The sequence below is a fragment of the Letharia columbiana genome, assembly GCF_014066305.1.
Source record: "Letharia columbiana isolate WasteWater2 chromosome Unknown Sc0000033_s0, whole genome shotgun sequence".
NCBI lineage: Eukaryota > Fungi > Ascomycota > Lecanoromycetes > Lecanorales > Parmeliaceae > Letharia > Letharia columbiana.
The window spans coordinates 40,993-62,428 of NW_023501076.1; the positions used below are offsets into that span (position 1 = coordinate 40,993).

Here is a 21,436-nt window from a genome sequence, read left to right on the forward strand (position 1 = left end):
CCACTGGCTGAACCTGTCTGCCGGTACGATCGGACCTCGACCCTCCGCAACGAATTGCAGGTATCTTACATTCAATGTGACCGACGAGGCCCCGGAACCCCTCGAACTACTGTAGCATCGGGCCTCCAGCCGCGTAGATCCATCGGACACCGTCTCCTGAACGCATGCACGAGTCTCCTCTGGACCAGGTTCGAGTATGCAATTAGTTGTTCCATTGAATTGAAAAAGTTGATGAAGTTAAAGCAGTCGAAATGGACTATCCATCCCTGTCCTACGCAATGCCATCCTCCATCATCAGACCTATCCAGCCGACCATTGATACAAGAAGACAAACCACCTCCTCGTCGTGTCCTCGTATCTTTCAGATGCTTGTAATCATGCAGGATAAACATTCGTCGATACCATTATTTCCTCCATTCGCTCCCCTCATCCCCTTCCACACCCACCCGACTTATTCGTGTATGCACTTTCCTTGGGCGAACTTACACACCTACATCCCCGCACCGATCCTCATCTGTTTGACCATCTTCTTATCCTCTACCACCAGCCCTCTGGCCTTCAAAATTTGCTCCAACGCTTCAAAAACACGCTCGAAAGATGATTTGGCGCCTTTCTCTTGCGTGAAGCGTGCAATGGCGATGTTGGCGCGGCGGCCGCGGTGGAGGAGGGTGTGGAATTCGGCGGCTATGGAGAGAGAGGGTATGTGGAGAGCTGCAAGTAAATCAGCATAGATGGCATATGGCGATATGTTGGAATGAGAAAGTGACATATTTGGGGATTGAAAGGGACAGGATGAGGAGGTATCGTGAACGATGGATGAGAGGAGAAACGGCACATACAGTTCTTGACATCCACCCTGGCCCAGATCCTCCCTGCAGCTTTGTCAACAACGATATCACGCATGCCATATTTTCGCCATTCTCGGAAGACGCCAGCGACTTCCTTGCGAGCGCGGACTTTTGAAACCTGGAAACACATCACGTTGACGGCAGGCTTGATACGCAAGAAGCGAGCTAGCCAATTTTGTGGTTGTGGTACAATGACTCTCGCAATTTGAGGTGGCGGCGGCATCATGGTATCCTCTGCGTTGTTGTTTTTGCCATGCTTGTTCGGCTTGAGGACGCTGTTGTGGCTCGCGTTCTGCAGCGCACCGCTCATATATGCATGTTGCGGAATGTAAGTGAAGGTGGAGTCTTCGGTGACTAGGCTGTCGGCATCGCCGAGGTCATAGTCACCGCCAGCTGATTTATCGGGCTCCTTGGAGTCGTGTCTGCCGGAGAAGATCTTGAAGAAACGAGCTTTGCCTGATCCTTTCTTGTGTTCACTGGTTTGGGACTCCTCGCTCGGGACGTCGGAAGCACGGTTCCGGGCTTTCTGACCTAAGGGCTGGAGATATGACAGCGGCTGCTGCTGGCCCTTGACTGGGAGTGGAGGACCCATGTCATTGTCTCGGCTCCGCTGGACGGGCTGATGGCGGCGGAACCAGTTGCGCTTCCTGGGTTCGGGAAAGTCTGTTCTTCGAGTAGCAGGATCGAAATTCTCTTTATCCTCGCCTTCGTCTATGGGCTCAAGGCTAGGGTTTTCGAGAAGTGCTAGGCCAGCGGAGCGGCGTTCTTCGACCTGCTGGCTATACAACTCTTCGGTGGTGAACAAGCGCTCTGTTGGTATGATCTGTCGCGGTGATCCTGCGGATGGTGTAGATGATTCGCTCTTCTTACGTATGGTAAGGGGCTTAACAGGCGATATTGGCTTGAGACCGTCAGAAGACTCTACAACTCTAATAGTTGACTGTGTATGATTAGTGTTCTGTCTCTTGGACGGTTCTGATGCAGAGCGGAAGCCAATGTTATTCTTCTCCATGATTTGCTCAAATGTGTCCTTGCGTGGGATGCCAATACTAGGATCAGGCGTTGAGACTGCTCGTCGCTCCTCCTCATGCAGTCTTATCGTACTGGGCTGCATCAGTCGGTCCAAGTGTGCGATGACTTCGTCGAGATAGCCTGGAGACATAGTTGCTTCAGCGGCTCGCTGTTTGAGGAGATCTCTGGTCTTCGCAAGCTCTCGCTGAGTGTAAGATCCTAGATGCTCAGAATCCATTCGTCTCTCGGTAGCTGGTGGCAAAGGCAATGGACGTTGTCGATAGTCCACCTCGATTTGCCTCGCTTTGCTGTGACGAGTCACAGACACCGGCACTGGATCCTCATGCACAGAGAAGGAAGTCGCTGGTGAGGAGTAGGTATTCTGAGAAGATCGATTACCTGTGGCTTCGGTTCTTGGAGTTGGTATGCTGGAGGCGATTGGCGAACGATTGAAAGCATCATCGCATAGCTTCTCCATCTCGACGCTGACCTTTCTGGCGTCATCCCTCCAGTAGTGACTTGCTACTCTTGGCTTCTTTGCAGCGTGTTCTTTGACTGGGCTCTTCCGTGAGCGAACGACAGGCAGGTCTTCTGACCGAAGGTTTTCCTTCATGGATGTTGAGGGCGAAAGCGAGATTTCTTTGGTTTTGGCATGCGACTGAGACTGATCTCTAAAGAATCTCTCTTGTAGCGTGAATGGCGAGGTATGATGCTCCTGACTTCGCAGGCGCGGATGACGGCCGCTGAAGGAACGTTTACGATTGTGTACGAAGCTGACGTTGCGTTTATAGCTCGTCGACTTTCGCGCGATAACGACGGATGAATTGCTTCTCATAGAACGTCGGGAGGACATCGTCATCCTGGAGTTGCCTTGTGAGATTTGCCGGTTGGTCATCATCCTCTGGAGCTGTGAAGGACCTGCGCTGTGCATGGTCATTGATGGAGGAGGTGAGCTTGCGATACTGTATACATCTTCTGCGCCTCGGGCTCTGGCAATTGCGGGATTCCGTGCAGACGTCGTACTCCCCAGATGGGTCGATGGCTTCCTGGAAGTATCGTGAGACGTGACGCGAAGTAGGGTTATTCGTGCTTGATCTGCTTGGTCTTTCGCAATTTGGGCCCGGGAAGGCCGGTAGGGATCATAGCTCTCCTCGGTTTCTGCAACGCTGGCCTGTCGATGGACACTCTGGCTGTGGCTCTTCCTAGGTGGCGCCGCGCTTTGCTCGAGGATAGAGTACTGAGATTGCCGCCGTTGACTACGTGATGTCTGAAGAGAAGGTCTTGTCGAAGACCGCCTTGCCGCTCGCTGTTGTGGTGGGTTGTGGTGGTAGTCGCTGGTTGAGTACTCGATTGGAGGACCTTGGTAGTCTTCGAGCTGCTCGTCTCGAAATCTGAGAAGTTTGGTATAGAGGACCTTTTCATGATTTGGCCTGATGCATATACGATTAGCAACTCGACGGGGTTTACAGTTAAACCCAATGAATCTTACACGTCACTCAAGAGTTTCTCCGCAAGCTCCTCCACACTGACACCATGCCACAGGTTGCCCAGATTTCCCAGTAGGACATCGTCAATGTCGTCTCGACGCTTGATAGGCGTTCCACAATCCTGTATTGTCAATGGTGGCGCAGGACCAGTGTAAGGTCTGCCATTGTGATCCGTACTATCAAGGTTCTCGTACTTTTTGAGGAGTGGGTGTTGCCACATGTGCTTTATCGGAATTCGTTGTCTTGGGTCCGGCTGCAATATTCTGAGTATCAGATCTGCGGCTTGCTGTGAAACCCCTTGGGGAATGATGTATTCGCCGGCCAGTACTGCGTCAATGACATTGCGCCAATCGCCAGTACTGTCGAACGGCAGCGTCCCAGTCAGCATGGCGAAGAGGATGACACCGCAGGACCAGATATCTGCCTTGTCTCCACGGTAGTTTTCCGCGCGAATGACTTCCGGAGATGCATAGTGTGGACTTCCGCAGGAGGTATTGAGCCACTTGTTGGCGGGCTGAAGTGCAGCCATACCAAAGTCCACGATCTTGATATTGCGATCCCGATCCATCAGGATGTTTTCTGGCTTGAGGTCTCGATGGCAGATGTTGAAGCGGTGGCAGTAGGAGAGACCGGAGATCATTTGACGAAATATGCGAACAGCTTCAGGTTCCGGAAGACGGCCGTTTTTGATAATATGGTCGAAGAGCTCGCCGCCTTCGACGAACTCCAGGACAAGGTACCTTTGAGCTCCGGTCAGTCGGTCCATTGCAATCGCGATGCGACTATCGTAGACTCACAGTTCACCCCTGTTCTCCCAGACATCGTATAGACTAATGACGTTCGGATGCTCAATTAGCTTCATGATGACCACCTCCCTCTCAATACCTGTTGGAATGGCACCCTTGTCGTCATTCCGAAACATCGTATCCATGACGGCCAAGCTAGTGCTGCGTAGCATCTCCGCCGATTTTCTGCTGACGATCTTGATCGCAGCATATCTTCCCGTAACAGCATGTCTCGCTTTCCTTACTCGCCCCGAAGCCCCCTTCCCAACCGTCTTGCCCAGTTGCCATGGCCCTATATGGGTCTTGCGTCGCGATTTACCAGACGCATTAGTCGAAACATTGGAGATCTGAGAGTCGCGATTGGAGTTCCGAGCATCTTCGCTGGAGATAGCCGAGATGCGCCTGTCTTCTGCTTTCACCACAGGAGGAATGGGATCGTTCAGAATCTGAAGGTTGCCACCGGGTGCAAGAGATCCGTGGTGGGGTATGCTGGCTGGAGAAGAGGTGTAGTGGTCTGAGCTGGGGACTGGCGTGGGGGATTGATTATTGACCCAATTAGTGGCATCGCTGAGCGGGTGGCGTCGTCTTTGAGCTTTCCCTTGAGCATGATGTTGATCCATATTTGTAATTTATCTCGCAGATGAGGGTTGGACGGGCGCCTCCTGACGATGGGTCGCGTTGATCGATGCCCAAGCTGACCCGGCGCCGTGGTTGGCTGACGACCGAGTCTGGATATGAGCAAATTATGCTTGCAAAGGCTGCTGTCGCCCACTGGATACTAGCTGAAAGCCATATGATCAGTCCGTAAAGCTGAAAAATAAAAGAAGCTATGATATCATTCTCTTGGTCAGTGAGTGAGAGAGAGAGAGCGCGGTATAAAAGTATCGAGCAGCCGCCCACCCCTTGAAGACTGATAATGTATTCTGAGAGAGCTGCTGAATACGACAAGTCTTCTTCCTTCAGGCAATATCCGGAGCGCGTCCGAGTGTCGCTCTTGCCTTGTCTCCGTGACTCCTCAATCCTCAACCTTCGGGCGAGCAACCAACAACCTCAACACGTTGAACGCTCAGTGGAGAAAGTGTAGCAAAATGGTAGAGACAGTGGAGAATTGAAGCAAAGAGTTGAGCTGCAGCAAATGAGAGACGGGAATGCAACCCAGGTTGGCTGGAGGTGGTCTATTTTGGAAGTGAGGAATGCACCAAAACATTGGAGAGAAACCTCAGCTAAATGGAGATCAATAGGGCTGAGACTCAACACTGCCTCGCGGTGACGAGCAAAAGACAATACTTGGGGATAGGTTAGAAAGTCATGTATGTAATGAAGTCAAGGTATTTTCTTTGGAGTGCATGAAGATTCCTTCTCGACAACGGCCTACACCTTCTCACAATTCCATACTCTCGTCCGTTACCGCGACTCCCCGCTCTTATGAACGTCCATCTCTTAGATACAACATTCAAGTCAATGTCATGGCATCTCCTGCATTTGTACACCTTTCCTGATCTTTCTTCACGCCTGTGCTTCTGTCTATCATTCAGCACAGCTTCGGGAGCTTGAAGCAGACTAAACTGGAGGATTGTTTCAAAGAGGCCTTGCACCGTCTTGCGATCATCATGCTTGCTACCACTTGGTATCTACATTTGTGGAAAGCTCAAAGCGAAGCGGCGACGTTCCGGTACCGTGTAACCCTGTCGATCTAACCTTCTCTGGGATTACACCAATGGAGGTCCAACTGGCATATTCCATTGGACTATTCTGCTGAGGCAGGTTCACAAGGCGAAGCGGATCAGAATACAAGGTATCAATATTAAGAATGAAAATGCTAACACCGACTGGGTGCCAGAAAGAGCTCGGGCATTATTCAGCCAACTCGTACACGAAGACGCTTTTCCACCGCAGCACCGGTAGCGATACGCTGCAACAGCGACACCACCTCAAGCCGGCTCGCGAGACCAACACCTGCACTAGGTTTTCCCACCACCAGCCCCGGGATATCTAACAATTCCGCATCCGAAGCGGCCCTTTCCCATCAATCATCCAACACCCGGCTACCCCCGGTACGCCACAAAGCGAGATTCTTCTGTACACCAGGTTCCCTGCACAGCATGCGATGGTAAGCGCCAACTACTATTACCTCGTTGCATGTCGTCCTACGCCCCACACCATGACGCCGTAAATCTCATTGATACATCGCCATGAGAAGAGAATTAAACAGAAGGACCAGTAACCCCTACACTGAACTATTATGGAGAACGGGTGATTCATCGTTATCACTTGATTCGTCCTTTGGTTGAGGATCCGGTGTGTCTTCCCGGTCCCTGGTGCTCGAGGAGGATGTCGACTTGCCGCAGCCTTTGACAAGGATGTGTCTCTGTGGAATGTATAAGTTAGGATTTCCCCAACTCCACACGTAAGAAGCTTACCTTAAGAGCATCTTTTCTCGAAAAGCTCTTCTCACAGTACCCGCATGGGAAGGGTTTCACCGCAAGATGTATCCTCTTATGCCTTTTCAGGTCATGGTTCCGGTTGAAACTTTGGGGACACTGATCGCACTTGAAGGGTCTCTCATTATGCGGTGTTGGTTGCGGATTCCCATACATCTGTTGCTGCAGATGTGCTGCGTGGCCGCTATTGTAGCCAGCCATCATCCCCCCGGGAAGACCATGGCTTGGTATGCCGACCAAGCCCATTGGATTATTTGGGTGATGGATGTTCGACATAATCGGTCCGCTCATGTGCGCTGGGGCACTCATGGGCGCTGGGAGGGAATATGGAGCATAAGTGGAGCGGCCACCGAACGGATTCGACTGTGACGCGGGAGGAGAGAAGGTTGCTGATTGAGCGTTGACAGGCGATATTCGAGACCCTTGTGGTGGTGCGCTCATTGGGCTCTGCTGGACCGGCGATGAATTAGTGTGGAACGGAGGAAAAGTGCTTTGATGTGCTGATGACGGTTGAGACTGGCTGTAGAAAATAGGCGTTGAGTTTGGTCTTTGCATATATGTATCTGTGCCATGGACAGGTGACGCCTGGGTTGTGGCTGAGACGGGCGTCTGGGTTTGGGTTTGGGTCTGGTTCATGTACGCCATTGCCTGAGCCTGTTGCTGCATGGTTGGGAGACTTGTAGCCGCCGACATTGATATTGATGTAGGTAGAGGCGGGAGCTGGCTCATGTCGTATTTCATGTCAAATGGCGGAGGAGGCAAGCCCTCGGTTGCAGACGGCGAGTTGGAGTTGCCACGCGCAAGAGATGCAGCGAGTGTGCTCGACAGTGAAGGAGAAAACAGTCCCCGAGCTTGGTTCAATGGGTTTGTCCATGGCTGTGGCGTGTTCCCACTTCCCATTCCAATAGGCGTCAGACCTGTTGGAAGCGGTGGCCAAGCAAAGCTGTTGTACGGCGGCATTCCACCTTGGCTACTATTATTGAGACCATTCAGGGCAGAAGTTATCGGACTAAGGTTGTCACCTGGGACTGTCGATGGCGGCGTCAAAAGGTTGCCTACGCTGACCGATGCCTGTGTAGATTGCGTACCATTAATGGCGGGCAAGGGAGTGTATTTCTGTGCGTATTGTTGACCAAAAGGTGCCGGGAGTTCGAAGCTTGGCAAGTTGTTCGCGGCTGGTCTGCGAGATGTCAAGCTGGAAGATGCTCCGGTTGGCTCCAAGTTCGAGGCCATACCGGGCTGCTGCTGTACCGCGGCCGTCGCCAGATTGTTGAGGACCGCGTCGCGGTTGTTGTGACCTGGTGGCTTGAAACCGTCCGTACCGTCGCTTGGTGGGGTAGGTAGGGTGCCCAATTGTTGAGCCGTAGTGGCTGGAGTAGAGGAGGATGCACCAGGCCAGTACTGCTGACTGGCCTGTTGTTGCAAGAAATCCAGGGAGGGCAACGTAAGCTTTGAAGCCGGAGACGGCGTGGCGGGTTTGAAGCTGCGGCAAGCTCGATCGACTGCTGGGAATTGAAAGTGATCGCGCGCTGGAGGCAGCAGAAGGGTAGCCAGCGTAGAGAGTCTGGGGATTTGTAGGTGTTGCTGTCCTCGACGGAGCTTGCAGCGTGGTCGTTTATTGAATCGGTGGAAGTTCACGGGAGGGTGCTATGGTTGTTCTTCGAGTCGCGTTTGGTATTTGGTGCACTCGATGCGACCCTTCTAGTCGTCTTACTTATTCCCAATGAACGTTTGGCTTTTGTGATTGCAGGCAAATGCCCGTGACGGTGGTTCTGGTACTGGGAGGCAGGTCCCGAGAAAACAAGGCGCAATGGCGTTTGGCTCGCGGAAGTCAGTACCGGTTGCGTCGGCGGGGCAGAGCAGAGGAGAGGTCGAGTCGGGCACGTCAAATTATTCAAAAGCTTTCTCAGATTAAGTTGCAGGTACCGCATATGCAAGAAGCTCGGTTCAACAGTCGATGGAGCGGCGATCTCAAGCCTAAAGTGTTGTGAGAGCTCAGTGTGTGCCTAGAATGCCGAGTCCAAGTGCAAGCCCAGGCTCTCGGGTCCGTCGATCAGACGGACGATCGCAGGAGCTGTCAGCGCAGTAGATCTCCGCCGCTCGCTGTAACTTCCGTCCGACTGGGCAGCAGTGATTGATAGTAATAAAGAAGAAAATAATAAATAATACGGAATGCAGAGGGGATTAGATATGATGAATAACAGCAACAATGATAAATAATTGTAATAATAAGGGAAAGAGGTTGAGTCCAAGCTTTTGGGAGGATTGTTGGGATGCGAAGCCTGGGGGGGGGGGGAGAAGGGAGAGGAGGGGGGGAGGAGGAGGGATTGGTTGTTGTTGGCGCGTTGTAGGTAGAGTTCGATTTTCCCTTTGTCCAGATTTAAGGGTGGGCTTGCGGCAGGCGGTCTGAAAGGCTGGATGCGGGCTCTGACGGCCTTGTTTGTGCCGCTGTGACCTTGATAACACCGCTCAATTTGGCAGAAGAGACGGGTTCAAAAAAGGGTGAAGGGGAAAAGAAAAGCAGTTGACAAAATCGAATGTCACCTTGTTTGGAATTGATCGGTTTTTTCAACGGTGATTGTAAATGTAAGGAGGTGGACGCGTCGCTGTCCGGCGAGAGCTCTGGCCCCAGTCTCGCCAGTCCGTCGCTTGATAGAGTCTCTTTGGGACTTGGATGAGAGGGAGTGGGAGCGACGCGGACATGGACAGGCTAAGGACAAGCTTGGTCTCGGTCATCTTAAATTCATGCGGAAGCACTTCTTTCATTTGACTGTCTAACCTTACTCTGCCTGACGTAGAGATAGCCTCAGCAGACCGGAACAACAAGGGGTTGATTGTCTTCATCTTTCTAACTTCTACAACAAAGTCTATCATGCTTTTCCCATCTCCAATTTATAGCCCTTTCGAACTCAAGTCATATACCCCACAATTCCTATTCTTTGGCCCACAAGCCAAGATCAAAATGCTTTCTGTCTAGAGCTCTGATCTCTGAGCACAAATGCTCGTATTTACGGCTTTACGGAGCATGTGGTCTTCCATTCAGATTATGCCCAGCGAAGTATCGGCAGGGGTATTTGGTCGTGAAAGGGAGGCTCCGGAAGGCTGATTCTGACCTTCAGAAAGGCTTCACAATTTGTTTGGGTGAGTCTAATCTCTTGAAGTTTGAGAGGGTGTAATGGATCTCACGTCAATAATGATATCGACCCGGTTGGATCATCTGCCCCGGTCACTTTAGTCGTAACCCGTCAGAGACTAGTAGGATCCCTTGCAGACAGGGGTCTCTCTTTTCTCTTTTGCGCAAGAAACAATGAATGGAGAATGGCCCCTCGGAAGAAAAGTCTAGACTTTTGACCTTACTTATTTGTCCCCCCCTTCAACTTTCCTCGCAACCATTTCCCTTTTCCTTTCCCTGGTCGTATCAATAGATGTCTATTGACTCCAACACGTCCTAGTGGGAGCCCATACGAATTCAAGATGGTTTGCCTGAGGCCTCATCTTGCTATACGAAGTTGTGAAACTTGACAGTTGTTGGTGTTTCAACGCGGCTCGTATTAGGGGAGGTTTTTTTTTTAATTAGGCCTGTCTCCGCAGCCTCAACCCAACTTGAAGAGATAGAGTGCAGCGGAGGGGGACGGAAGCTTCCCCTGACTTTTGTACCAGGCAGTAGGTATGGAGATCCCGATTCCATGGATCATTTGACGTTCAAGGAAGGCATATCTCTCTCAAAGCCACTCGTGTGCCCAGGAGATATTCAGAAGGTCCGAACGGTTCCGTTGGGCTTCAACCATGGTTACGGGATGCGGAGACAATCGATGAGATCTTCCTTGCGTATTGCGGAAGTCCAAGCAAGTCCGGGGAAAGTGATACCAGATCAGGGTACGTAAGAAATGGGTGGAGACGGTACAAGGCAAGGTAGAGGGTAGAAGGGACCGGTCTAGACACCATCTCGGACTGCGGACCGAATCGACCGATGTCAAGCTTGATCATGGCTCAAATGAAGTGACGAAAGATATGCTGGCTGCTGCTATCCTTCCATCAGCGTGATACGACGAAAAAGATGTCAGACTCCTGTCACTTTGAAAGGAAGGTTGTAGACTTTTTACGATGCCTTGCATGAAACTTTCGCTTATTTGACTCTCTCATTGGTCGAGGTCAAATTGAGCCAGGAAGCGACATCAAACTTGCTGTCTTGGCAAGGAATATTTTGACTGGACCCCACATTTAGAGTGGCTCGCAACCTTTCTTCTTCCGCGCGAGTTGCGACCTCTCTCAACCCACCCTTGAAAGCTCGAAATAGTCGTGAGAATGATAATGATGATGATGACAACAATGATTATGATAATGATAATGATAATTATGATAATGATGATGATCACAAATGAACAAAACAAGTCTTTTCCATATCGAGTCCCATTCAAGTGTCTTAATGTGGTACATTGTGCTGGGATGTCGGTGTCCAGTTGCGTTTCTCGATTGTTTAATAATAGTAAATAGTAATAATAATGATAATGACAATAATGACAATAATGATAATAGTAATAGTAATAGTAAAAGTAAATAGTAATAGTAATTGTAACAATAATATTGTTCCCATGATTTTTCAAATCTACGAAAATCCGCTAAAAAGTTCAGTGTCTCCGGAATCTTGCATGCGTCTATTGATTGTCGGGTCCACGCCTCCTCGGGCTACTGTGCGATAAGCAGCCAATAGACTCCACCCACTTCGCCCCCCTCCAAAATGCCGCCAACCACCGACACCCGCAGCCCTCAAGCCAGCCATGCCTCGTGGCAATCGCAACTAAGAACCCTAAATCATTATCTTATTCACTTGCTGCCAGCTGCCACACCCCCCCTTCAAGCATACATCCCTTCCCCCACCCCCCCCCAAATTCTTGTACCTCCTTTCTCCCTTTCTCCCTCTCTCCCACTTCAACCAATCATGCATGATCGCAATGTCATCCTCCCATAGATAAGACAAATCATGACGGGAAATCTGACATTTGAGATAAAATATTTGTCATGAAAGAGTTCGGACTTTTCAATAGAGCTTGCCAATCATTGTCACATCATGCTGCATACCTACGGTACAGCTACAGCTGCAGATGCAAATACGTTTACCCATGCACGGTTTGCATACCGAATCCGGACCATTTTCTTTTTGGTGGTATTGGCAAGGGTAGCGGCAATGACTGGTTACCGGAACATGTATGCCCCGGTTAAAGATAGCCAGAACCACGTGGAAATCAAGGACCGTGCGCGATGCGTCGGTCTCGCCGACGGAAACTATACCCCACCTGCCGGCAGTCAACCTGCATGACAAAAAGATGGCCTTCCGCTTTGGGACGGCGTGGGGTCCCGAATGCAGGATGAATTTGGAATCGCTGTTCCTCGGGTTGAGAACCCGGACATCTGGAATTATGCGTCTCTTTTTTTACCAAGCAATCTCACTGGCCTGCATTATTGTTGGGGAAAACAGCTTTGGAGATGACAATTCTTCGTGACGATGATGATCAATGACTGCAAACCCTAACACTAGTACTCATTTGTCTTGCTTCTATCGCCACAAGCCTAACCAGATCCGCCTCCTTCATCATCCTTGCCCTATAGTGATGCAGCAAGACTGTCACCCTTCACCAAAATGGCTAGTTGTAGCTCAATTCATCTTGACTCAACTCTTGCACCATCAAGCCATCGACATGGCAGTCATCTGCCTGATTGAGCCCTGCACACTCCTTTTCCGCAGGCGAACCCCCATTCCATTCTTCCTCCTCCTCATCTTGCACTGCAACATCGTCCATTTCACCGTAGTATTGGCTCACAGGTTAGGCCATAGACCCAGCATCATGGCTTGGGTCCGCCGCATCGTCCCCAAAACCACCCAATTTGTGCTCAATAGCGTATTCGAGGTGCTAATTGACGAGCTTAGCACCCCCGGACATGTCTTCAATCCCGGGCCTCTGCCCCGGTGGTTTGCCAATGAAGGTCTTGTCGTAGAGCTTCAAGAGCTCACGAGCGGTACTGCCCTGGATGTGCTTGTCCTCCAGCTGGCCTTGGACCCAGCGGCGCTTGTTGCGGAGCTCAGTGAATTCTTTGGCGCGTCGAGAGCCTCGCTGGGACAGCCATTGCTTGCGGATACAGGTAGGGTCGCTGAACGTTGCCAGCGGGTTTTGTGAGAGCACTGACACGTTGCTCTCGGCGCGTCTCATGGCCTTCTTCTTGGCGTTTTTGCGCTTCGCTGTCACTGGATGCCTTCCCAAAGGAGCGGTTCGCTGGCCCAGGGCCGCGGTCTGCTTAGATTTGACGCGACTCATGGTGTATGCAAGGCGATAGGGTGGCGGATATTGGGAGAAAAGGTGCGCGCAGCAAGGGTCGATGTGATGGAAGACGTGATGCGAAGGGGTGTAGGCGGACGAGGAATCGCGTTCAATTCAAGGATAGCCAGGCAAAACCGACAAGATTACAGATGGCGTGTGTACAACGTGTGCTGCAAACGTCGGAAGGCGTAGTTGAGGAAACTACGAAAAGGTGTTGAGGAAAGCAAGGACAGAGAGTGAAGATTTAATTTTGATATAAATATCGAAATAGGAGAAAATCTTTTTACCGAGGGCCGTCGAATAGCTTCGTGGCGGTAGCTTGCTCCCGTCACGGCAGTGAAATACGTGCTCTCTGGTTCATGTGAGGATAAGTCTTTGGTCCCGTGGTCTTGGGGTAGCTGCCAACCTCATGGGTATATTGACGATGTCCGATCTGCTGATCACAACTATTGTGGATCCTTCATCCAATGGGAAAGTGGTGCAGTAAGAGGAGTGGCCGCCTTCTTCCTGTGCCTTGAATACCTGCGAGTGTTGGGGGGGTTAACCAATCCTGGTGCTTCGCGTATCTTTTTGGTTCGATCCTGACCTGTATCAGTCTTTCTAATTTTTTGCCCGCTCTTTCCTTTCAATGCAGTGACGTCTGCACATACTACCCTGTACGGTTCCTTTTACTTTTGACCCGTGATTTCCGCTGTTTTGAGAATGCTGTGCCTTTTTGCTGGTCCTCTTCTGTCAAGTCACACTTTGGTGGTCGCGAGATAGTGCACAATTTTACATCTTCCTCTATGTTCGAGCCTGAATAAGATAATTATTTAATTTGTCGGACGCATTACTCGATACGCTCAACGCAGCGAACAAAGCGAAAAAGCGAGAAAATCGCATGCACTGAAGATTACAATTCGATGATCCAGAGTATGCTAGCAGATGGGCTCCCACGGCTACTGGTGCCAACAGGCAACATTGAGGAGACAGAGACCTTGGACAAGAACAATTGTCAAATCATGGTGCTACGGCAAGCAAATTCATCTTCCGATGGCGCTTGACCTTCTGGGCTCGGTGTCCAGTATTCTACCTCGTCGATCATAGTTGCCATCGCAATGGGCGCGCCTCACGCCAAGTGGAAGACCGAGAAATGCAAGAGGTGACAGTACCACTACTAGCATTGACAAGAACCCGTGATCTCGAGACGTTGGATGGTCTGGTCGGAATACCCCAGGCCTTGCACATCTGGCAACCTCGGACTTGCGCTTTCTTCGCACATTGCATTGGCAGTGTACGCATACTGGGCTTGAAAGCTTCACATAGAAGAACGGGTAGGCGTAAGGGGTGACGGTGAGAAGCGGGGACGTCGTCGTTGAGAAAGTCATAAGAGAGCTAGCCGACATGGGAAAGGACTGGTGCATGCCAAGAAGCGACGCCTGCTCTTGACTTCAACCTCGAAGATAGATCCTAAGGGCAACTATTGACATTCTGACCTCCAAAGACAATTTCAGCTTCCAAGCTATCATGGTCTCGCTCTTGTACCGCCTCCGAATGTAAGCCTGAGTCTATGACCACCCTGATTGCTGGAAAAGGCTCTACGAATACAAATCTCAGACCTCAAGTTTTGCTCCTTACTCTTTAATGCCCAGCCAATATGCGTCTCAGAAGCCTCAGACTCAAGACATCTACCCGTGCATTCATACTCTCTGAATCGTAGGTGCTGTCTTGGTCGCACGCTTCTTGCTAGTGCTCTCCTTCAAGGAGTCTCCAATTGTTGCATGTCGCTGCCAACATCAACTACATTCATTATTTGAATCTTTTCCTGGCGTGCATGTGAATTCTTTGAGAAAATCAATGGCCCTTTATTGGTATTGGTAGCTTTCCCACAATCCAAAGCTATCGCCCTAACAATTCGAGTTGCCAAATTCACATACTGTTGATACCCTATCGCGCTTATTTAGCGAAAAGCAAAGGAGGTCAGAGCTTCAAAGTTTGAGGAATTTCTGCTTGAATGGTTAGCCTGCTGTGTTAGACCAGAGAAGTATAGTGAGGGCTAGCCAGAGTGCTTGTATAGTGTTGAGATGAAGTATCGCCGCCACTACAGGCCAAGCGACCTCCGTCTAAGAAAGGGATGTACGCATTTTCTTTTGGCCGCAATCAATCCCAGACATTTGGAAGAAGAGAGTGAGTACTGACTACATCGCGAAAAGGAAAAGAACGATATAAGAAGCCAAAGAAAAAGGTGTGCCGAACTCGAACCCGGAATCGAAAAAAGGAAGTTTGCCTCAAGAGATCTTTTTAGATCGTACTTATCCTTCGCACTTCATCTTCGGCCTGTCAACGAAGCGCCACCAACGTTTACCCTGCAGTACGTATAGCGGTCGACATACTACAACACTGATAGTGGGGTTGAGACCTGGCGATCAATCACGACCACTAGCGTTACGTGGAGGACGCGGTTGCCTCAGCTAAACTAGAGGATCCAATGTCTTGTCTGAGAATAAGACTACTAATCTCATCCTCAAGAAAATCTTGTCGGGCCCTTCGGGACCAAGGTCCAAGGTGTTGCGCCTTGCCTATCAACACTTTGCACACATCTCTCTGTCACAACGCCAAACACTACTGTGACATTCCTCGTGCACCTCTCTTCAGTATCAATATTATCAGACCTCCATTACCCATTATGACTCGAAGCAAGAGTCCTGTCAGCAACTCTGGTGAACTCTTTGCCATGGCAAAAGCCCGCCGCCGCCAGAAGAGACAGGTCAAGAAAGCAGCCAAAAGGGAAGCTGAGCGCAGCAACAGCGGTAAATCACCATGCCATTTTCTCATTGGTTTTGCTCTCATGGTCGAGACTTCATTTGCAGCACCGTTGGGGGTTTTACTGACGCATCAAGCCCAGGGAATATGGCCCCCCAACCCTCTCATCAGACCAGCATACAATCCCAGCAAGCGCTGCTCGGACATGGCGATGAGCCTGAGAGTCGTACCGGCCTGGGTCTCGAGAAACGAATCAATGACGAGGAAGTGTTGCGAATTCACACAGGTAAAGACCCAATTTCAAGCTACTGCTCCGTCGTCAAGTCGCCCATTTATTACGTCTTGTCCAGCTTTCGCTGACCTGGCACGACACGAAAAGCAGCGGCCAAAACTAGCCCAAACGCCAGCACCATCGGCGACGGTCCTTCGCAAAAGCTACCTGCAAATGATAACATGTCCACACGCCCGCGTCATTTTGACTACCAGCGAGGTCGTGAGATGACTCAAGCAGAGTGGGTGGCGGCCGCAGCAAAGGTTTCCGGGGGCCGCATCACGGCCAAAAAGGAGGACATGGAGGACTGGGTCAGCCCTTCGGCCAGTGTGAGGCGTCGGCGGGGCTTCGCCAGGGACACGGATCTGGATACCGTCAGACGCTACGAGCACACGGACATGAAGCTTGCTCTCGGCGAGATGGAACGCCTGGGAGAGGGGGATGATGAGAGGGCGGCAGATGTGCGGATGGCGGGAATGTAGGGGCACTCCGTTCAATCTTCCTGTGCGAAACAAGGGCAATCGCGAAGTGTAACGTGGCTTCGTGGAGCGGAGCCGTTGGTAAGGAGCGATAGAAGGGGCTCTGATCATGGCTTGGGCATTTGGGTATTGTGGCAGCGATAGGAAATGAGTCTCTGACTCTGTGAGGTAATTAGGGGATATCCAAGCTTCTCATATTTCAAGGAGGTCTATTTACTGAATGAGTCCATCCTACTCTTCTGCCTCTTCCTCCTTCTTCTCCTTCCTCTCCTTCCTCTCCTTCCTCTCCTTCCTCTCCTTCCTCTCCTTCCTCTCCTTCCTCTCCTTCCTCAGAGCTTGGCTCTTCATCGGGCATGACGACACTATTCAGATACGAAACAAAAGGCGTCAGGATCCCAATCAGCTCCCCAATCCTCCCGAGACCGCCAGGGCCTAGCACCTCTTCGTCCTTCAGCTTCTTGCCGATGGTATAATTCCGCAATTTCAGCAGGTCAATGTTAGGATTGTCCTTCTCGTAACCCTTGGGCTTCGTCTTCAGCATGTTCTCCGTGTTCATACCCACAAACGCCTTCACAGCTTTCTTTTCGTCATTCGCTATCCCGCCAAAGAAGGCCTTTCTGAGCTCTGCCGCCGTCAGCACCGCCTTGATCCTGTGACTTTTGAGGTCGACGTCCTGCCGCATCAACGCCAGAGGCGGCGCTTCTGGATGCCAGACACCAGCTCCCACGAATGATCCGTTAGGCTGCACCTGGACATAGTAACCCGCATACGGCCCTTTTCTTCCGGTGCGTGACCAAGCAGCGGAGAAGTGCGTTTTGTAAGGCGTTGGGTCTGGGGAGAAGCGAATGTCACGATAGATGCGGAAAGTGAGATCTTTGGGCGGTAGCTCTGGGATCGTTTCGTCTTGTTCAATAACTTTCTCTGTGAGGCACTCGACGAAGGAATCAAAATCCTTCTTCGACTGCCGATAATCTGCATCGTGCATCTTGAGCCATTCGCGGTCGTTGTTGGCCCGCAGATCCTTGAGGAACAGCATTGTGTTCGGGTGTACGGTGCTGTCCGTATATGGTACCTTGCCCGCCTCCCTCGCTTTGGGCAGTCTGATGAAGACCGCTTCTCCAGGTGCGGCGTCGATCTTCGCGCCTAGCCTCCACAGCTCTTGCCCCTTCTTCCCTGTGCTGGCGACCCCGCTATGGCCATTGCTCTTCGCTGGTCTCCCTCTTTTCCCCTTTTTAGGCGCATTGTTCTCACTCGCATCTCCATCTGCGTCGCCTTCAATATCGCTCTCCGGCGGCGATGACATCAGGCTTGCAGATTCATCCTCGTCCTCATACCCAGATGCCTCCTTCTCGATATCGGACTCGGACTCGGGATCCGAGCTGTCAGGGTGCTCGAAGTAAGGGCTCTTTTTGGGAGTAGTCTTTGAAGAGGTAATGGGAGAGGACTTGATGCGCTTAGATTGGCGCGAGGGAATGGTGGATTCGGAGGCCCGCTTTAAGGGGGTGGAGCTGGGGGAGGCGTTGGGGAAGTGAGAGCGACGCTGAGGCATGGTGTATATTTGCGCAGTAGGATGCGATCGTGGTGAGAGGAAGCAATTGGAGCTATGCTTGGTATGTACTACACGTAGTGTGTTGCAAATTAAAGCTGAGCTTCCTCGTCGTTTGACTTTGACCGCCAAAACGCGTCGGCGCGTGACATCACCATAGCCGCCTTACCGGAACAGGAAGCATTATTGATTTTCCCCTTCGACGCGGTAAGGCCTCCTTCCCGTCTCTGTGCATGTCAATGATGCGCCAGAAAGCACAGGTTTCTTCCTCTTTCGTGGCCAAAAAGAACGCCATTCTTGCCTCACTCTCCACCCCCGAATCTACCTACACGGACCTCTCCCCCAAAGGCTCCGTTGACGCAGCAATCAAGCCTCTCATTGATCGCATCAATGCATTGGACGGTGTAGTGACTACAAGTTCCTGCGCGGGGAGAGTGACTGTCTTTCTTGAGGGCAGAAAGCAAGGCAAAGGGTATGAGGAAAGTGGACCTGCTAGGAATGATGGGAGGTTTGGGAAGGAGTCGGAGCAGGCTGCTGTGCCCGGGGGAAAAGGAATGGGTGGAAAATGGCTCTTTGTAAGCCATGAGCCGCTTGGAACATTCAAAAAGGACGAGGGAAAGGGAAACTTTACGGAGCTTCTGGGCTTGGGTTCATTCGGAGCGCAGAGTGAGGCTCTGGCTCTCAGTGGAGAGGCCAATGAGATGCGGCTTGCAAGATTTCAATTCGAGCCTATGGTACGTAGAGGATTTAGCATCAAAAAACAGCGTTCTCAGAGTTTTGCTTGAAAGTGTGATGATGCTGAGAAGAGACGTAGATCCTCCACATCATGACCGCTTCTTTACACCGTGCCCAACCCATTCTCGCAGCAGCCATCAACGCGGGATTTCGAGAAAGCGGCATCCAGAGCCTCAAAAATTTGGACGATCGTACTGCCTTTCCTATGGTTGCTATTCGGACAGCTGGTCTGGCTTTCGAATCGTTAGTCGGACTCATACCAAATCGTCCACAGGATCGAGAAGATGGGGCTGAGATTGAAGAGCACGTCACCTGCATTGTTAGCGAAGAGTACCTGGAGCTTCTAGTCAACATCGCAAATGAGAGATTCAAAACAAATGCAGAAAGGATACAGAGGTTTGAACAAGATCTATTCAAGAGAGAGGAGGGCCTCGGGCAGGCGTGGGAAGATAGCACATCCAGGCAGGAGAGGAAGAGAGCTGAGGGCCTGGAGCAGCAGCAGACGTTGCGAAAAGCGCAGGTGACTCAAGAAAGGGGTGGCCCTTCAGCGTCTGATATTGATGAAGGCATAGACAATGCTGGACTTTTTAGCTCTTCGCTACGACCCTGATTCGTGAATTGCTCTTGTTGCCGTTCCTTACACAGGCACAGGAAATGCCGTTCGAGCTGGAACTCGGTCCAAACCCCGGGAATCTGCCCCATTCCCGTGCACCTTCCGCAAGCATCTCAAGTCGTTAAAAGTCAACACAGTTTCATCAATGTCGACTGCGGTGGCGACGTAGACAGTTACGTGGCTACTATTGACAGTCACGGTCTCGTCAGGATTACTTGGAGGGGCTTTCGAGGGTAGAATAAGTGCAGAGCGTTGTGGCTGACGAGTATCGGATGCAGGCCGACGTGCGTCTGAGAGGAGGACGTGTAGCGGATGAGGCTAGAAGAACGCTTGAGTAATGGAGAGCCCAATTTGTCGAAAGACCATGAAGCCGCTCGAAAATCTGACGGTTGGCCTTCGCTTTGTCCCTAATTCTTTTATCCATGCGCTGGCGCTTGAAGTCTTAGTGTTGGCCACGAGTGATAGTGAACCCATCAATGGTGATCTTCTCACGGCGGTTGAGGACACCGTTCTCGAAAACATGGTCTATACAGGGCACGGTGGGCAGTGAGAATGTTCATGACTTTAGTGGTCTGGGGGATCGGTTGCAAAACGGCATGCGGTCGGAAAGCTCGCAACCGGAGGTGTTGAATCTGCCATAGCGCGAGATTTTGGAAAAAAAACCATAGCAAACGTTGGTTGAATTCTCGCTTTAAAAATGGATATGATCTTAGAAAAAGCAAACAAGTGGACTCATAGCATAAGTCTTCCAGGGTAGCAAGATATAATGTTAAGAGGCAAAGCACACATATATCTCTTTTCAGAGAAGGCAGGCTGCGGTCATCGAACCTCTCGTATAGCAGCAGCATGCCTGCTTGCCCATCGACGAGGGAACTGCGGGCATGCAGGACACGGTGGCAGTGGCAGACAAGATGACAGCCGCAACGTAGCAAAACATGTAGTGCCCTTCTCGGCTCTTTCTAGACCTGTGATGTTGGCTCGCAAGAAACTCTCTGGGAGAAAGACGAAGATAGAACCACCTGATATTCGGCTTGCTATTGATCTCAGGCCTCCAATGCGACTCGCAGATGCGAAGATTGGTCTTCCAATGAGCTCGGCCGCCAATGCCGCCGTGGAAAAGAGGGCCTACAGGGAAGCTGACAAGAACGCTGAAAACTCAAATTGACGGTGGGGAAGCTGAGATGCGTGTCAAATTGCATAGGAGAATGGCGTTGGGTCAGGCTTGATTTTCGAAGGTGGAATATGCTTGAGGGGCGCCAGGAGGGGTGAGTTGGAAGGGAGAAAGGCCAGGTTTTGTTGTTTCAGTTCCCAGCCACAGCGGTGACGAAGGTATCCGGGCCCCGGCGAGTCCGACCCCGTACGAGATCGACGGTGGCAAATGGTGTAGAACACTGTCGTGGGTCGAGTGAACATGAATCACTCTACATCTTGGCCTTGTAGTACATTGGCCGGTAACGCGCCATTAAAGTTGACCGGCTAGTGGCATACAAGGTTGGTAGAGAAGCGTGTCAGATAAGGATCGGCGAGTGCTTTCGTACTCAAGACCGCGCATTTCCCATGGATTTGGCTGCTGCGTTGAATTTCATGTGTAACCCTTGTTGCCCCTCGAGAGGTTCTACCAGCCTCGCTGACTCAATTCAGTCTCGCTGTCAACACGTCGGTATAGAGTATGCTTCCTCGGCCGTCAAAGTCCACCCACAGTGAGTGTGCGAAGGCTGTCCGCATCGTCCGCATCGTCCGCATCATCCGCATCATCACCAATCCACCCTCTTTTCTCCCCCAAGAGGGCAACATCTTTAGCTTGCAGAGAAGAGACCAAAGGTAACCTATCCGCAAGTGCAGCGCCAATTCTCAGTGTTACGAAGCCGTCCAGAGAAGCTGTCCACGTGGGCTGGCTGACGGAGTAAGCGGCAAAAAGCAGAAGTCCGATTGCTTACAGCAATATCAGGGGGCTGATAGCGATTAGTGGGGCCTTGACAATCGAGAATTTCTGGATGGCCATGCCGGGACTTGAATACAAGAATCGAGAATGGCTCATGGCGCCGTCTGTGTTGACAGTCGGCTCCGGGAAGAATTCGGGGTTCAGAGCCTCGCGAGCGCTATAATAGGTACCTGCAGTCAGTGCGAGGTTGAGGTAGAGTGTTTCGTTCCAAGTTTTCAGCCA

General features: G+C 51.2%; 6 protein-coding genes across 6 annotated transcripts; 2 read left to right on the top strand and 4 right to left on the bottom strand.

Moving 5' to 3' along the window:
* Positions 1-490: 490 nt before the first annotated feature.
* Positions 491-4,751, bottom strand: HO173_008620 (uncharacterized protein; the record flags this gene model as incomplete). The annotated part of the gene is made up of 4 exons (XM_037310516.1): positions 491-711; positions 840-3,289; positions 3,349-4,086; positions 4,144-4,751. 4 exons carry the CDS (start codon positions 4,749-4,751, stop codon positions 491-493), a joined length of 4,017 nt encoding a protein of 1,338 aa, XP_037162498.1.
* Positions 4,752-6,358: 1,607 nt separating this feature from the next.
* Positions 6,359-7,805, bottom strand: HO173_008621 (uncharacterized protein; the record flags this gene model as incomplete). The annotated part of the gene is made up of 2 exons (XM_037310517.1): positions 6,359-6,499; positions 6,552-7,805. 2 exons carry the CDS (start codon positions 7,803-7,805, stop codon positions 6,359-6,361), a joined length of 1,395 nt encoding a protein of 464 aa, XP_037162499.1.
* A 4,676-nt stretch (positions 7,806-12,481) lies between these two features.
* HO173_008622 (uncharacterized protein) lies at positions 12,482-12,883 on the bottom strand (the record flags this gene model as incomplete). The annotated part of the gene is made up of 1 exon (XM_037310518.1): positions 12,482-12,883. The coding sequence occupies one exon, from the start codon at positions 12,881-12,883 to the stop codon at positions 12,482-12,484; it is 402 nt and encodes a 133-aa protein (XP_037162500.1).
* A 2,668-nt stretch (positions 12,884-15,551) lies between these two features.
* Positions 15,552-16,381, top strand: HO173_008623 (uncharacterized protein; the record flags this gene model as incomplete). The annotated part of the gene is made up of 3 exons (XM_037310519.1): positions 15,552-15,675; positions 15,771-15,914; positions 16,008-16,381. The coding sequence occupies 3 exons, from the start codon at positions 15,552-15,554 to the stop codon at positions 16,379-16,381; spliced, it is 642 nt and encodes a 213-aa protein (XP_037162501.1).
* Positions 16,382-16,577: 196 nt separating this feature from the next.
* Positions 16,578-17,927, bottom strand: HO173_008624 (uncharacterized protein; the record flags this gene model as incomplete). The annotated part of the gene is made up of 1 exon (XM_037310520.1): positions 16,578-17,927. The coding sequence occupies one exon, from the start codon at positions 17,925-17,927 to the stop codon at positions 16,578-16,580; it is 1,350 nt and encodes a 449-aa protein (XP_037162502.1).
* A 236-nt stretch (positions 17,928-18,163) lies between these two features.
* Positions 18,164-19,269, top strand: HO173_008625 (uncharacterized protein; the record flags this gene model as incomplete). Its single annotated transcript, XM_037310521.1, has 2 exons — positions 18,164-18,658; positions 18,739-19,269. 2 exons carry the CDS (start codon positions 18,164-18,166, stop codon positions 19,267-19,269), a joined length of 1,026 nt encoding a protein of 341 aa, XP_037162503.1.
* Positions 19,270-21,436: the final 2,167 nt, after the last annotated feature.